This window comes from Stigmatopora argus, chromosome 8, assembly GCF_051989625.1.
Source record: "Stigmatopora argus isolate UIUO_Sarg chromosome 8, RoL_Sarg_1.0, whole genome shotgun sequence".
Lineage (NCBI taxonomy): Eukaryota > Metazoa > Chordata > Actinopteri > Syngnathiformes > Syngnathidae > Stigmatopora > Stigmatopora argus.
In genome coordinates this window covers 19,540,652-19,557,907 of record NC_135394.1, presented here as the reverse complement: position 1 = coordinate 19,557,907, position 17,256 = coordinate 19,540,652, and the positions used below count along the sequence as shown (strand labels likewise).

At 36.8% G+C, this 17,256-nt stretch overlaps 1 protein-coding gene and 1 long non-coding RNA gene across 2 annotated transcripts; one reads left to right on the top strand and one right to left on the bottom strand.

Annotated features, from left to right (window-relative positions):
- The first annotated feature begins 2,062 nt into the window (after positions 1–2,062).
- On the top strand, positions 2,063–2,775 carry LOC144079279 (uncharacterized). Its single transcript, XR_013301481.1, has 2 exons — positions 2,063–2,533; positions 2,586–2,775. It is a non-coding gene; the product is annotated as an uncharacterized LOC144079279 (long non-coding RNA).
- A 10,226-nt stretch (positions 2,776–13,001) lies between these two features.
- On the bottom strand, positions 13,002–16,585 carry LOC144079391 (COMM domain-containing protein 2-like). Its single transcript, XM_077608133.1, has 6 exons — positions 16,441–16,585; positions 15,462–15,539; positions 15,289–15,371; positions 14,717–14,791; positions 14,479–14,577; positions 13,002–13,725 (listed from the first exon to the last, which is right to left on the bottom strand). The coding sequence occupies exons 1-6, from the start codon at positions 16,505–16,507 to the stop codon at positions 13,522–13,524; spliced, it is 606 nt and encodes a 201-aa protein (XP_077464259.1). The 5' UTR covers positions 16,508–16,585; the 3' UTR covers positions 13,002–13,521.
- Between the last annotated feature and the right edge of the window lie 671 nt (positions 16,586–17,256).

Sequence of the window (17,256 nt, the reverse complement as noted above, 5' to 3'; positions counted from 1 at the left end):
GTTCAAATCAGGAGTGAGTTCAATTCCACTCTTTGCAATTCTCAAATTGTTTATTGAGGTAATGAAAAGGATAGATATAACTTCCAATCACATCATTTCAGAAGTCACTGTGGTCCAGTGGCAAAGACAATGGGTCAGAACTCCAGGTGGACTCAAGTTCAAATCAGGAATGAGTTCAATTCCACTCTTTGCAATTCTCAAATTGTTTATTGAGGTAATGAAAAGGATAGATATAACTTCCAATCACATCATTTCAGAAGTCACTGTGGTCCAGTGGCAAAGACAATGGGTCAGAACTCCAGGTGGACTATCGTTCAAATCAGGAATGAGTTCAATTCCACTCTTTGCAATTCTCAAATTGTTTATTGAGGTAATGAAAAGGATAGATATAACTTCCAATCACATCATTTCAGAAGTCACTGTGGTCCAGTTGCAAATACAAACGGTCAGAACTGCTGGTGGATTCAAGTTCAAATCAGGAATGAGTTCAATTCCACTCTTTGCAATTCTCAAATTGTTTATTGAGGTAATGAAGAGGATAGATATAACTTCCAATCACATCATTTCAGAAGTCACTGTGGTCCAGTGGCAAAGACAATGGGTCAGAACTCCAGGTGGACTCAAGTTCAAATCAGGAATAAGTTAAATTCCACTCTTTGCAATTCTCAAATTGTTTATTGAGGTAATGAAAAGGATAGATATAACTTCCAATCACATCATTTCAGAAGTCACTGTGGTCCAGTTGCAAAGACAAACGGTCAGAACTGCTGGGGGACTCAAGTTCAAATCAGGAATGAGTTCAATTCCACTCTTTGTAATTCTCAAATTGTTTATTGAGGTAATGAAAAGGATAGATATAACTTCCAATCACATAATTTCAGAAGTCACTGTGGTCCAGTTGCAAAGACAAACGGTCAGAACTGCTGGTGGACTCAAGTTCAAATCAGGAGTGAGTTCAATTCCACTCTTTGCAATTCTCAAATTGTTTATTGAGGTAATGAAAGGATAAATATAACTTCCAATCACATCATTTCAGAAGTCACTGTGGTCCAGTGGCAAAGACAATGGGTCAGAACTCCAGGTGGACTCAAGTTCAAATCAGGAATGAGTTCAATTCCACTCTTTGCAATTCTCAAATTGTTTTTTGAGTTAATGAAAAGGATAAATATAACTTCCAATCACTTCGTTTCAGAAGTCACTGTGGTCCAGTTGCAAAGACAAACGGTCAGAACTGCTGGTGGACTCAAGTTCAAATCAGGAGTGAGTTCAATTCCACTCTTTGCAATTCTCAAATTGTTTATTGAGGTAATGAAAAGGATAAATATAACTTCCAATCACTTCATTTCAGAAGTCACTGTGGTCCAGTTGCAAAGACGAACGGTCAGAACTGCTGGTGGCCTCAAGTTCAAATCAGGAGTGAGTTCAATTCCACTCTTTGCAATTCTCAAATTGTTTATTGAGGTAATGAAAGGATAAATATAACTACAATCACTTCATTTCAGAAGTCACTGTGGTCCAGTTGCAAAGACAAACGGTCAGAACTGATGGTGGACTCAAGTTCAAATCAGGAATGAGTTCAATTCCACTCTTTGCAATTCTCAAATTGTTTATTGAGGTAATGAAAAGGATAGATATAACTTCCAATCACATCGTTTCAGAAGTCACTGTGGTCCAGTGGCAAAGACAATGGGTCAGAACTCCAGGTCGACTCAAGTTCAAATCAGGAATGAGTTCAGTTCCACTCTTTGCAATTCTCAAATTGTTTATTGAGGTAATGAAAAGGATAGATATAACTTCCAATCACTTCATTTCAGAAGTCACTGTGGTCCAGTTGCAAATACAAACGGTCAGAACTGCTGGTGGATTCAAGTTCAAATCAGGAATGAGTTCAATTCCACTCTTTGCAATTCTCAAATTGTTTATTGAGGTAATGAAAAGGATAGATATAACTTCCAATCACTTCATTTCAGAAGTCACTGTGGTCCAGTTGCAAAGACAAACGGTCAGTACTGCTGGTGGACTCAAGTTCAAATCAGGAGTGAGTTCATGAGTGAATGTGTTTGCAATGCTTACTTAGGAATAGAAAGCCTTATTATAAACATGCTTACTATATTAATCAATATATTTACTTATTAGGAATAGTAATGCTCATCCTGAATGTGTAACAATATTAAACAATATAGATATATGTGTTGAACGCTGTGCTTTTATGTTAGAGTTATTGGCATTAATAAAGCCATTTTAATACATGCCTTGCTAAAGTAAGAACTGTGGTTCACATCGAGAGGACAGGGCCATGGGCAGGGAGAGGTCTCAAAACAATTGCTCTTGGGAACTGCGAACTGTTTGGGAACTGAGGACTGTTTTCGGCTTCGGAAGGAGGACTCAGGACAGGTGCTCTTGGGAACTGAGGACTGTTTACGGCTTCGGAAGATGGACTCACAACAAGCGCTCTTGGGAACCAAGGACTGTTTTGGGAAGCCCCTCTTCGCTGAAGGGTTCGCATCGAAACTCGCTTGGGAAGATTCAACAGGTCCTACATTGTTTTGATAACTGTACAGAATTGTTGTGAGACTATTCAACAGGTCCTACAATTGTTTTGATAACTGTACAAAATTGTTGTGAGACTCTACGAATGTTTAGACTTCTGTGGGGCATGGCGTGAAAATCTTATGATTAAATTAGCGAAACGGACTTCGAGTTGTTAGAATGATCTTGGCCGGAGACGCGGATGGATGTATTCTCTCTTGCAAGAATTAAATGTGGATGTGACTACAGATGCCTTTTTATTGAAAGCTGAATACGGAAAAACCTAAGGATAAACCTACAATTGGATAAACTTAACACAAAGACAAACGGTCAGAACTGCTGGTGGACTCAAGTTCAAATCAGGAATGAGTTCAATTCCACTCTTTGCAATTCTCAAATTGTTTATTGAGGTAATGAAAAGGATAGATATAACTTCCAATCACTTCATTTCAGAAGTCACTGTGGTCCAGTTGCAAAGACAAATGGTCAGAACTGCTGGTGGACTCAAGTTCAAATCAGGAGTGCGTTCAATTCCACTCTTTGCAATTCTCAAATTGTTTATTGAGGTAATGAAAAGGATAGATATAACTTCCAATCACATCATTTCAGAAGTCACTGTGGTCCAGTGGCAAAGACAATGGATCAGAACTCCAGGTGGACTCAAGTTCAAATCAGGAGTGAGTTCAATTCCACTCTTTGCAATTCTCAAATTGTTTATTGAGGTAATGAAAGGATAAATATAACTTCCAATCACATCATTTCAGAAGTCACTGTGGTCCAGTTGCGAAGACAATGGGTCAGAACTCCAGGTCGACTCAAGTTCAAATCAGGAATGAGTTCAATTCCACTCTTTGCAATACTCAAATTGTTTATTGCCAAATGCTGTCTAAATGCTGTCGAAACGATCTAAATGCTGTCGAAACGATCTAAATGCTGTCGACACGATCTAAATGCTGTCGAAATGCTGTTGGAACGATCTAAATGCTGTTGAAACGATCTAAATGCTGTCTAAATGCTGTTGAAACGATCTAAATGCCGTCTTAATGCTGTTGAAATGATCTAAATGCTGTTGAAATGATCTAAATGCTGTTTAAATGCTATTAAAACGATCTAAATGCTGTCTAAATGCTGTTGAAACGATCTAAATGCTGTCTAAATGCTGTTGAAACGATCTAAATGCTGTCAAAAACGTTCTAAATGCTGTCAAAAACGTTCTAAATGCTGTCTAAATGCTGTTGAAACGATCTAAATGCTGTCTAAATGCTGTTGAAACGATCTAAATGCTGTCTAAATGCTGTTGAAACGATCTAAATGCTGTCTAAATGCTGTTGAAACGATCTAAATGCTGTTGAAACGATCTAAATGCTGTCTAAATGCTGTTGAAATGATCTAAATGCTGTTGAAACGATCTAAATGCTGTCGAATATCGTGGTTAAATCTCATTATACTTGTATAATGACAATAAAAGCATTCAATTCAATGTAGACCAGACATGGCCGCGATAATCAAAAAATCGCAAAGTAGGGTATTAAAAAAAAAAAATAAAGAAGAAATTATTATTAATTTTTTTGAAACGATCTAAATGCTGTCTAAATGCTGTTGAAACGATCTAAATGCTGTTGAAACGATCTAAATGCTGTTGAAACGATCTAAATGCTGTCTAAATGCTGTTGAAACGATCTAAATGCTGTCTAAATGCTGTTGAAACGATCTAAATGCTGTCTAAATGCTGTTGAAACGATCTAAATGCTGTCTAAATGCTGTTGAAACGATCTAAATGCTGTTGAAATGATCTAAATGCTGTCTAAATGCTGTTGAAACGATCTAAATGCTGTCTAAATGCTGTTGAAACGATCTAAATGCTGTCTAAATGCTGTCGAAACGATCTAAATACTGTCGAAACGATCTAAATGCTGTCGAAACGATCTAAATGCTGTCGAAACGATCTAAATGCTGTCGAAACGATCTAAATGCTGTCTAAATGCTGTTGAAACGATCTAAATGCTGTTGAAACGATCTAAATGCTGTCTAAATGCTGTTGAAACGATCTAAATGCTGTCTAAATGCTGTTGAAATGATCTAAATGCTGTTGAAACGATCTAAATGCTGTCTAAATGCTGTTGAAACGATCTAAATGCTGTCTAAATGCTGTTGAAACGATCTAAATGCTGTCTAAATGCTGTTGAAACGATCTAAATGCTGTCTAAATGCTGTTGAAATGATCTAAATGCTGTTGAAACGATCTAAATGCTGTCTAAATGCTGTTGAAATGATCTAAATGCTGTTGAAACGATCTAAATGCTGTCTAAATGCTGTTGAAATGATCTAAATGCTGTCTAAATGCTATTGAAATGATCTAAATGCTGTTGAAATGATCTAAATGCTGTTGAAACGATCTAAATGCTGTCTAAATGCTGTTGAAATGATCTAAATGCTGTCTAAATGCTATTGAAATGATCTAAATGCTGTTGAAATGATCTAAATGCTGTTTAAATGCTATTAAAACGATCTAAATGCTGTCTAAATGCTGTTGAAACGATCTAAATGCTGTCTAAATGCTGTTGAAACGATCTAAATGCTGTCAAAAACGTTCTAAATGCTGTTGAAACGATCTAAATGCTGTCTAAATGCTGTTGAAACGATCTGAATGCTGTCTAAATGCTGTTGAAACGATCTAAATGCTGTCTAAATGCTGTTGAAATGATCTAAATGCTGTTGAAACGATCTAAATGCTGTCTAAATGCTGTTGAAATGATCTAAATGCTGTCTAAATGCTGTTGAAATGATCTAAATGCTGTTGAAACGATCTAAATGCTGTCTAAATGCTGTTGAAATGATCTAAATGCTGTCTAAATGCTATTGAAATGATCTAAATGCTGTTGAAATGATCTAAATGCTGTTTAAATGCTATTAAAACGATCTAAATGCTGTCTAAATGCTGTTGAAACGATCTAAATGCTGTCTAAATGCTGTTGAAACGATCTAAATGCTGTCAAAAACGTTCTAAATGCTGTTGAAACGATCTAAATGCTGTTGAAACGATCTGAATGCTGTCTAAATGCTGTTGAAACGATCTGAATGCTGTCTAAATGCTGTCGAAACGATCTAAATGCTGTCGAAACGATCTAAATGCTGTCGAAACGATCTAAATGCTGTCTAAATGCTGTTGAAACGATCTAAATGCTGTTGAAACGATCTAAATGCTGTCTAAATGCTGTTGAAACGATCTAAATGCTGTCTAAATGCTGTTGAAATGATCTAAATGCTGTTGAAACGATCTAAATGCTGTCTAAATGCTGTTGAAACGATCTAAATGCTGTCTAAATGCTGTTGAAACGATCTAAATGCTGTCTAAATGCTGTTGAAACTATCTAAATGCTGTCTAAATGCTGTTGAAATGATCTAAATGCTGTTGAAACGATCTAAATGCTGTCTAAATGCTGTTGAAATGATCTAAATGCTGTCTAAATGCTATTGAAATGATCTAAATGCTGTTGAAATGATCTAAATGCTGTTTAAATGCTATTAAAACGATCTAAATGCTGTCTAAATGCTGTTGAAACGATCTAAATGCTGTCTAAATGCTGTTGAAACGATCTAAATGCTGTCAAAAACGTTCTAAATGCTGTTGAAACGATCTAAATGCTGTTGAAACGATCTGAATGCTGTCTAAATGCTGTTGAAACGATCTGAATGCTGTCTAAATGCTGTCGAAACGATCTAAATGCTGTCGAAACGATCTAAATGCTGTCGAAACGATCTAAATGCTGTCTAAATGCTGTTGAAACGATCTAAATGCTGTCTAAATGCTGTTGAAACGATCTAAATGCTGTCTAAATGCTGTTGAAATGATCTAAATGCTGTTGAAACGATCTAAATGCTGTCTAAATGCTGTTGAAACGATCTAAATGCTGTCTAAATGCTGTTGAAACGATCTAAATGCTGTCTAAATGCTGTTGAAATGATCTAAATGCTGTTGAAACGATCTAAATGCTGTCTAAATGCTGTTGAAATGATCTAAATGCTGTCTAAATGCTGTTGAAATGATCTAAATGCTGTTGAAACGAACTAAATGCTGTCTAAATGCTGTTGAAATGATCTAAATGCTGTCTAAATGCTATTGAAATGATCTAAATGCTGTTGAAATGATCTAAATGCTGTTTAAATGCTATTAAAACGATCTAAATGCTGTCTAAATGCTGTTGAAACGATCTAAATGCTGTCTAAATGCTGTTGAAACGATCTAAATGCTGTCAAAAACGTTCTAAATGCTGTTGAAACGATCTAAATGCTGTCTAAATGCTGTTGAAACGATCTGAATGCTGTCTAAATGCTGTTGAAACGATCTAAATGCTGTCTAAATGCTGTTGAAATGATCTAAATGCTGTTGAAACGATCTAAATGCTGTCTAAATGCTGTTGAAATGATCTAAATGCTGTCTAAATGCTGTTGAAATGATCTAAATGCTGTTGAAACGATCTAAATGCTGTCTAAATGCTGTTGAAATGATCTAAATGCTGTCTAAATGCTATTGAAATGATCTAAATGCTGTTGAAATGATCTAAATGCTGTTTAAATGCTATTAAAACGATCTAAATGCTGTCTAAATGCTGTTGAAACGATCTAAATGCTGTCTAAATGCTGTTGAAACGATCTAAATGCTGTCAAAAACGTTCTAAATGCTGTTGAAACGATCTAAATGCTGTTGAAACGATCTGAATGCTGTCTAAATGCTGTTGAAACGATCTGAATGCTGTCTAAATGCTGTCGAAACGATCTAAATGCTGTCGAAACGATCTAAATGCTGTCGAAACGATCTAAATGCTGTCTAAATGCTGTTGAAACGATCTAAATGCTGTTGAAACGATCTAAATGCTGTCTAAATGCTGTTGAAACGATCTAAATGCTGTTGAAACGATCTAAATGCTGTCTAAATGCTGTTGAAACGATCTAAATGCTGTCTAAATGCTGTTGAAACGATCTAAATGCTGTCTAAATGCTGTTGAAATGATCTAAATGCTGTTGAAACGATCTAAATGCTGTCTAAATGCTGTTGAAATGATCTAAATGCTGTCTAAATGCTATTGAAATGATCTAAATGCTGTTGAAATGATCTAAATGCTGTTTAAATGCTATTAAAACGATCTAAATGCTGTCTAAATGCTGTTGAAACGATCTAAATGCTGTCTAAATGCTGTTGAAACGATCTAAATGCTGTCAAAAACGTTCTAAATGCTGTTGAAACGATCTAAATGCTGTTGAAACGATCTGAATGCTGTCTAAATGCTGTTGAAACGATCTGAATGCTGTCTAAATGCTGTCGAAACGATCTAAATGCTGTCGAAACGATCTAAATGCTGTCGAAACGATCTAAATGCTGTCTAAATGCTGTTGAAACGATCTAAATGCTGTTGAAACGATCTAAATGCTGTCTAAATGCTGTTGAAACGATCTAAATGCTGTCTAAATGCTGTTGAAATGATCTAAATGCTGTTGAAACGATCTAAATGCTGTCTAAATGCTGTTGAAACGATCTAAATGCTGTCTAAATGCTGTTGAAACGATCTAAATGCTGTCTAAATGCTGTTGAAACTATCTAAATGCTGTCTAAATGCTGTTGAAATGATCTAAATGCTGTTGAAACGATCTAAATGCTGTCTAAATGCTGTTGAAATGATCTAAATGCTGTCTAAATGCTGTTGAAATGATCTAAATGCTGTCTAAATGCTGTTGAAATGATCTAAATGCTGTTGAAACGATCTAAATGCTGTCTAAATGCTGTTGAAATGATCTAAATGCTGTCTAAATGCTATTGAAATGATCTAAATGCTGTTGAAATGATCTAAATGCTGTTTAAATGCTATTAAAACGATCTAAATGCTGTCTAAATGCTGTTGAAACGATCTAAATGCTGTCTAAATGCTGTTGAAACGATCTAAATGCTGTCAAAAACGTTCTAAATGCTGTTGAAACGATCTAAATGCTGTCTAAATGCTGTTGAAACGATCTGAATGCTGTCTAAATGCTGTTGAAACGATCTGAATGCTGTCTAAATGCTGTTGAAACGATCTAAATGCTGTCTAAATGCTGTTGAAACGATCTAAATGCTGTTAAAAAAGCCTTACTATACTATGTTGTTTTTTAAAGAAAAAAGCCTTACTATACTATGTCGTTTTTTAATTTAAAAAAAGCCTTACTATACTATGTCGTTTTTTAATTAAAAAAAAAGCCTTACTATACTTTGTTGTTTTTTAAGAAAAAAAGCCTTACTGTACTATGTTGTTTTTTAAGAAAAATGCCTACTATACTATGTCGTTTTTTAAGAAATAAAGCCTTACTATACTGTTGTTTTTTAAGAAAAATGCCTTACTATCCTATGTCGTTTTTTAATTTTAAAAAAGCCTTACTATACTTTGTTGTTTTTTAAGAAAAAAACCTTACTATACTATGTCGTTTTTTTTTTTAAACAGCCTTAAGAAAAAAGCAACCCGAAAGCTGGCCCGAACGGATGCCTGGTTCAGCTGACCTTGGCGTAGAAATGTAGTCTGCTGAGATAATATTCCAACTTTTAGCTTTGAGAGTTTGTCTGCTCGTATTTGGCCTTGCACGCTATCGTACTTGTCTTTGTGACGGGATTCATAGTGCCGGCGAAGATTGTATTCTTTGAATACTGCCACCGTCTCTTTACAGATGAGAAAAACAGCCTTTTCTTTGCATTTAACAAAAAAATAATCGTTTGTCCACTGCAGGTTAAATACCCTGCATTCTGAATCAATTTTTCTCTTAACTAACCTTTTCGCCATTATTCCGTTCTCAAACAGGTTCCGGTTGCACAGTTTTTATATGCTTGAATAGCATCGCAATAGTAATGGCCCCAGGGCTCCGCCCTCACCTGCGATCGTCCAGATGTCTCGTATGCAACGCATGCAACGGTGGAATGCCCGCATGCATCAAAGGCAAACACTCTCCCCGCGCGTGTCACCAAAGGAGCAATGCGAAGGCCCGCTTCACTGGGATGATTTGTGGGCTCAGCAGGGGTGCAATGAACCAAACACAAGATTAAAACGTCCCAGTCTTCAAGGCCAAATAGGAAAATAAATCCGATAGCGTCTCTGGTATTGTTCAGAGGGCCGGTCCAAATGTGCCGGCGGGCTGCATCCCCAAAAAAATTAAAAAAAAAAAAAAAAAAAATTAAAAAAAAAAAAAAAAAAAAACGATAGCGTCTCTGGTATTGTTCAGAGGGCCGGTCCAAATGTGCCGGCGGGCCGGATCCGGAGTTTGGTGACCCCTGGTGTAGAGGTTCACTCACCTGACTTTGATTGTGATGGTTGTTTGTCTCCGATAGCTGACTGGCGACCCCTCTCGAGTGTCAACTGACTTTCGCCCAACGACAGCTGAGAAAAAGCGGGACAAGAAGATTGTTTGACTAAATATACATGCTCTTTTTTTTTTTTTTACAATAAAAGCCTTACTTTACATGTTCGATTTTTAAGAAAAAAAGCCTTACTATACTATGTCGTTTTTTAATTAAAAAAGCTTTACTATACTATGTCGTTTTTTACGAAGAAAAGCCTTACTATACTATGTCGTTTTTTAATTTAAAAAAGCCTTACTATACTATGTCGTTTTTTAAGAAAAAAGCCTTACTACACTATGTCGTTTTTTTAAAGAAAAAAAGCCTTACTATACATGGGCGTATTTCATGAAAAAAATAAGCCTTACTATACTATGTTGTTTTTTTAAAGAAAAATGCCCTATTATACTATGTCGTTTTTTACGAAGAAAAGCCTTACTATACTATGTTGTTTTTTAAGAAATATAGCCTTACTATACTATGTCGCTTTTTTAAAGAAAAAAGCCTTACTATACTATGTCGTTTTTTAATTTAAAAAAGCCTTACTATACTATGTCGTTTTTTAATTGAAAAAGCCTTACTATACTATGTCGTTTTTTAAGAAATATAGCCTTACTATACTATGTCGCTTTTTTAAAGAAAAAAGCCTTACTATACTATGTCGTTTTTTAATTTTAAAAAAGCCTTACTATACTATGTCGCTTTTTTAAAGAAAACAGCCTTACTATACTATGTCGTTTTTTAATTAAAAAAGCCTTACTATACTATGTCGTTTTTTAATTTAAAAAAAGCCTTACTATACTATGTCGTTTTTTAATTTAAAAAAGCCTTACTATACTATGTTGTTTTTTAAGAAAAATGCCTTACTATACTATGTCGTTTTTTAATAATAAAAAAAAGCATTACTATACTTTGTTGTTTTTTAAGAAAAAAAGCCTTACTATACTATGTCGCTTTTTTAAAGAAAAAAGCCTTGTCTTCGGAGTTTGCCAATCATCTCCTATAAAACTTTCTTAATCAATATTTTTCAATAGTCAGGCATAAAATTAAATTCTAGTTACATTTCTATCCATTATAGTTTCTCTTTTCTCTCTAATTGTTTACTTTAAAAATATGTAAGAAGATCTAGTCACAATTGTTTACTTTAACTATCTGTAAGATCTAGTCACAATTGTTTACTTTAAGGTGTAGTCTCAATTGAAACGCTTTCATTTTTTATATGGAGACAATAAAACCAATATAAAAAGTTCCTCATGGCTTACAGCATTGCTCCCCGAGCAATAATCTTTCCAATCAATATTGGAGTGCTTGCCATTTTGTCTGATTACGTCAAAAAGTTTATCTCCTCATACGTTTCAACTGAGAGAACCTTCTTACAGTGCACAAAATGGATCCGCTATTTTCATGTCTGCGGTCTGGTCAGGAACACGAACACTCTCATCCTGGGTTGCTGTCCATGTTTCCTGTTGAGAAATGCAATCTCCCTCTGCCAACCCAAAATTAATGTGTTTCTTTAAAGTTTTTTCTTTTATGCAGACATATGATTAGCCATTATTAACTACACGATTGGAACTGGAGGATGAGGATCCTCCAGTTCCAATCGTGTAGTTAATAATGGCGTTTGGTACATTTCACTAAATTGGATTTCCATTTTATTTTTTTCGGAACGAAATATGGAAACTTTTGTCAATTCAGTCAATTAATCTGTTAACACAATTTGGATGCCATTATCACAATAAATCAATAGTACTTTGGAATTTGGTATCAAACACTGTTTTTTTTTCTCAGTGCTCCTAAATTTTGCATAGCAGATTTGTTTCTCCACTTCAAATTTCACGTTCACGAGTACTGCTGCTTTTACCATTAAAATTTCATTTGACTAAAAAATTTTCCATAATTTTCATCAAAAATTGATTTCTAATGATTTTCTAAATCATTTTCCACCTTGATTATATCTTGGTGGTCGGCCAATTAGAAACACAAAAAGACAAACAAGCAACCATTCATGCTTACACTCATTTTCAGACATCAGTGGTCTGCAATTTTTTCACTAGTGGACAGCGCCATCCCCAGTCTGGGGCTTCTTGGCAGCTGTTAGGTTCATCCAATTGTAGGTTTATCCTTAGGTTTTTCCGTATTCAGCTTTCAATAAAAAAGGCATCTGTAGTCACATCTCTATTTAATTCTTGCAAGAGAGAATACATCCATCCGCGTCCCCGGTCAAGATCATTCTAACAACTCGAAGTCCCTTTCGCTAATTTATTCATAAGGTTTTAACGCCATGCCCCACAGAAGTCTAAACATTCGTAGAGTCTCACAACAATTTTGCAGTTATCAAAACAATTGTACGTCCTGTCGAATCTTCCGCTCTTGGGAAGCGTGTCGTGAGTCCTCCGAAGCCGAAAACAGTTCGCAGTTCCCAAGAGCAATTGTTGTGACCATGGCCATTCCCTGTCCTCTTGATGTGAACCAGTCCTTACTTTAGCAAGGCATGCCAATAACTCTAACATGCGTTCAACACATATGTTAATATTGTTACACATTCAGGATGAGCATTACTATTCCTAATAAGCAAATATATTGATTAATATAGTAAGCATGTTTATAATAAGGCTTTCTATTCCTAAATAAGCATTGCAAACACATTTATGCTGTGCTATCAGCCTAATCATTCTCAAAAGAAATAGGTTAACGTCGTTTGGTTGACATCAACTGTTTGATGCTAATACAATTAATATTCTCATAGTCATTCTTACGACTCAGCTAAAGCATATTTCATCTGCTGATGGGCAAAACAAGATACATATCCCGTGCACTGAATATGTATGATTCTTCAATCCATCTCAGAGAAATCATGCTTATCCTAAATTAATTATTTTATCTAAACCAGCCAGGTATTATTTACTTAATAATTTGGATGAATGCCATTTCTGCATTGTTTTCATGTTTGATATCATTAATAATTTGGATGATTCTTAATACTTAAGTCTAAATCGCAAATCACTCTCATATTTCTAAAACCCAATAGTTAAAGTCTGAAATCCTATCCGGCTCGAAGGACCAATTAAATGTTAAACACCAGACATTTGTATCACCAATCTGAAAAGAGGAAATCACAGAGAATTTTAGTTAACTTTATTTAAAAATGAGAGGTTCACGGGACTGTTCTCGTCACAGTCCTCCGAAGCACTCTGAAAAAATCTCCTCCTGCTAAGTCTCTTATTGTGTTTTGGGAGTGTCCAAGTTACAGGAAGTTTCAAGCAAACAAAAGGAGATTTCTCTCCCAGTTACAAAAGGTTCTTTGACCATATGCCCCTTCAAGATAACATCTTTATAGTCTCCTTCCCGATATCCTGCAACTCTCACACAATAGTTCAGACAGGCGTCGGCCCCCCTGGGTAGTTCCTCTTTGTTGAATAAGGTGAAACTCCCCAGAGGTCTAGACATCCCTAATTCTATTAACTAACATTTCGACCGTCATACCAGAATCAGGATAACTTATTTATAATAATTCCAACTGGCGTCGTGCGTAAACCTCCCATCACTGGTATTTGCCCCGCCCCCCTTTTTTGTGGGGGGGTCAACTCGTCCACGTTTGTCCTCCCGAGCAGTCCAACGAGTCAGCGCGTCCGCTGTGGTCATTTGACGTTTCTCAGGACGCGTCGCGCGTGCGTGCTCTTCAAGGCGGCCAGCGCCCCTTCCAGGATGGAGAGCAGGTGCAGGAGGGTGGCCGGGTCCGCCTGCAGGACCCGAGCGGCGCCAGGGCGCCCCGGCCCCTGCGTCAGCTGCAGGACGACGCTCAACGAGGGCGCCGTTTGCTGGCGCAGGGAACGGCTGGCCAACTGGTTCGGGCGGGGATGGGAAAGCGGCGCTTTAAAATGGTTCGGGGGTGAAAAAGCGGGCCTTCATAATGGACGGGTTCCGTCTCACGCCATTTGATTGGCTGAGAAGTTGCGGGGTTAGGGTTATCGCCGAACATAGTATTTTAGCACCGTCGGTCAAACATTTAGACTCTTTCTCGTTCCCCTGAACGGTCAAGTGTCTCAAAACTTTTGACCGAGCGTGTACATGCTCATGTATGTTTTTACGACTACCGTATTTTCACGACTATAAGGCGCACCCTCAATGAATGACACATTTTAATATTTTTTCCATATATAAAGCACACTGGATTATAAGGCGCCCTGTCTATTTTGGAGAAAATTGAAGACCTTTAAGTGCGTCTTATAGTGGTGAAAATACGGTAGATTTTTTATGCTATTTTAAAAGGGAAATGTACGTTTTATTATGAAGGCAGCACTTTTAAATTCGAATGAACATGATTTGGCCTGATTTTTTTTTTTTTGGTTTCCAACTCTGAAACTTTATTTAACGAGACACCAACAAATTTTATGTGCTTATGTTGTAATAAAACATGATTTTTGAGGGAAGTGCTTATGAATTTTTACTTGAAACAAGCTAACCTGTACGTTATTTATTACTAGTGTGATGAAATTGCAAACGTCATAGCGAAAAAAGGCCATTTTAAAGATTCATCGTTGAATGAATGACCCGATTTGTCGACGGTTAGTATATTGGGGGGGTGATTTACGCACCTGGACGTCCAATCTCCAGCGGAGGTTGCAGTAAGCGGGCAAGGGGCGGGGCAACAGCGTCAAGACGCGACGGATCTCGCTGCCGTGCTGCCGGTACATCTGCCCGAGACACCCGGGAACACCGTTAGCGTTAGCTCATGAGCAAACCTTTTTTCTTCACTATATCGTCACGTTTAGCAATGTTACATTCGGAACCTTTTTTTTAATGGAATATTTTTTGAGGATGAAATGAGGTCACCTGCAAGAGGCTCTGGTTAAGCTCCTCCCCAAAGTCCAAGGACAAGACCGAGTCCACAAAGTCGGCCTCTGACAGCTACACACGCAGAAAAAAAAAACATGCAAAATGTCTTCCGTCATTATTACGCACGGAACAGTCCAACATTGAAAGCAAAATAAAAACCTGCTCCTAACTCATCGCCGCACACGACACTATTATTTTACCAGATAATTACACAATAAACCACACAAATATAAATTAGTGACAGGAAATAGCAGGGTTCTCCAAGATCTACTTTTCAAAGAGCCAACATACAGTAGTGCTTTTTCCCCCCAGGGCACTGAAAAAGCAGTAACCACGTTTGGCCACAAGATGGTGCTGTTTGACCGAATATGCTGGCCTAAAGTCTATTCATTTTTCATGGGGCGTTCGTAAACGACGAGGCATAAAGAATAGACAGCATTTTAAAAATGATAAACTACGAACATTGGCCAGTCCAAACGGATTGGAGGCCGGCCAATGAGTTAGGAGAGTGGAAAAAGAAGAGAGGAGAAGAGAAGGCGGCCATTTTGAGGTGGACGAACGGATCTGACCATGTGTTTGGAGCTCTGGGTCATCAGGTACATGAGGCCCTCCACGCCGCGTTGAACCGTTTCCACCGGCACCGACAGCTTCCCTGCGGATGGCCGATGACAGCGGGGGGTCAGGGGGTCAATCTGAGAGTCGACCAACCGACATGATCCCCCCGGCCGACGAACGGGCTTACTGGCAGCTCCCTCGTACACTTTGGGGTTGATTCCTCTCCTCAGGAACTCCAGCGCGATTCGCCCAAACTCTCCGACCACTGAACAAAACACAATGTCCAAAATGATTCCAGGCTCTTTTCCATACCTATTTTGTTTTCTTTCTTTGATTTTTTTGGAATTGTTTTGCGACTTTTAGGATTTTTTTTTTTACCTTCTTACTTGCAAATATTCATTTCCCCTCATTTTGTGAGGAAATTCAATGAATACAAATTAATCAAGACTGTGTTCATTCAGTAAAAAATGAACTTGGCTTTTTTTGTTAAAAATTAAAAGAAAAAAATCTATCTCGTGTTTTGTTTATTTACCTTTCAAAACAAAAAAACAGGAAATAGTATTGTATTCATTTCAATAAAAAACAGCATTTATTCGTCATTTTTAGCCTTTTCCTAGAATGTAAAAAACATTTTTATTCTTAAAATACTATAATATAAAAAACATTAACAGGGCAGAAAAATACTATTATGTAAAAAGGGTTAAAAAAAACAAGAAATAGTGTTTTATAATCATTCTATTTAAAAAAAAAAAAAAAGCTTAAAATCTGCATTTTTTTTTCTCTAGCTTTTCCAGTTTTTAACCGTTACATGGGTGAATTATGACTTGTTTTTAACCATAGACAATACATAAGTTTGTTTGGATATTATCTTTGTTTTACTCTTACATTTTAATCGATTAAGCTTCGAAAAAAATAACTATTTATAAAAAGAAAAAGAGATATAACGGAAACCAAGACGTAGCAATAATTATCACAATCACGACATGGTTCAATAAAAAAAAAGCCAATTAAGCAAAATAATTCGAACGGACGCGCAAAATCTTTATCATATTCTTACATTTTACGGGTTTTTTGTTTGGGTTTTCATGAGCTAAAGCTAACCAGAAACCGTTCTCACGTTCCCTCACAGGCGAAGAAGAGAAGAAACTATTTTAGGGTTTGATTACCTGCCGCGTCCACTTTGTTGAGGAATTCCAGGTGTTCTTTGTGCTCTTCGGATAAAACCAACAGCATGTTGACGCCCAGTTTTAATTTTAATCTTGCTAAATGAAAGAGTTTGACAAGTATCCTCCGTCTACCCGGAAGTGTAGGGTGAGAATTCCCGCCTACTTCTTCTTCGCTGTCTTTGCTACACCGCTTGAGTTGCCGTGCTGCCATCTTTCGATCACAACGTGAAGCGCATGGGATCACCGTTCGAAACGTGATGAAAATGAGATAAAATATTTGATTTAAAGTTTTTTTTTGCATGACCACAATTATTACAAAGGGATAAATTTGATTTGACATTACTCTTGATAGTGATGCAGTTTATTTTTGAATTTCCCTTGTATAATTTTTTTTTTTTATGTATAAAAAATGATAGCATATGGTAGGTAGGATTGTCTCAATCGCATCAAATCTGGCACTCCAATATCTCAGCAGTGTTTTAATAGATTAATTTTAGAAAAAATTCAACCATCCAATTAAAAAAAAATAATCTCCATCATCTTAATTTGTACCAAAATGTGTATTATTATTTCTCACGTCTACTCAGTAAGCAGGCACTCAGGATTGAGTAAATGTAAAACATTTATTGTGGGTACAAAAAATTCCGATAAAATGGCATGCGCCCCTTCCCACGACCCCCCCCCCCCCCCCCCCATACACACACAAGAAAACAGATCCCCGAGGCACTAAATCTTGGGTGTTGGTGTTCGATATCCAATCACATTCTACAACGTCGCAGTACGTTTACTGCCTAAAAATGACTAAAGTGTAGGAAT

Bases quoted from the DNA above. Each gene is read 5' to 3' on its own strand.
- LOC144079391 (XM_077608133.1), bottom strand. From the start codon at position 16,507: ATGCTGTTGGTTTTATCCGAAGAGCACAAAGAACACCTGGAATTCCTC. The intron at 15,540-16,440 runs GTAATCAAACCC...TGTTTTGTTCAG, and splicing joins CAACAAAGTGGACGCGGCAG to TGGTCGGAGAGTTTGGGCGA. The intron at 13,726-14,478 runs GTGCGTAAATCA...CGCCCGAACCAG, and splicing joins GCTGGAGATTGGACGTCCAG to TTGGCCAGCCGTTCCCTGCG.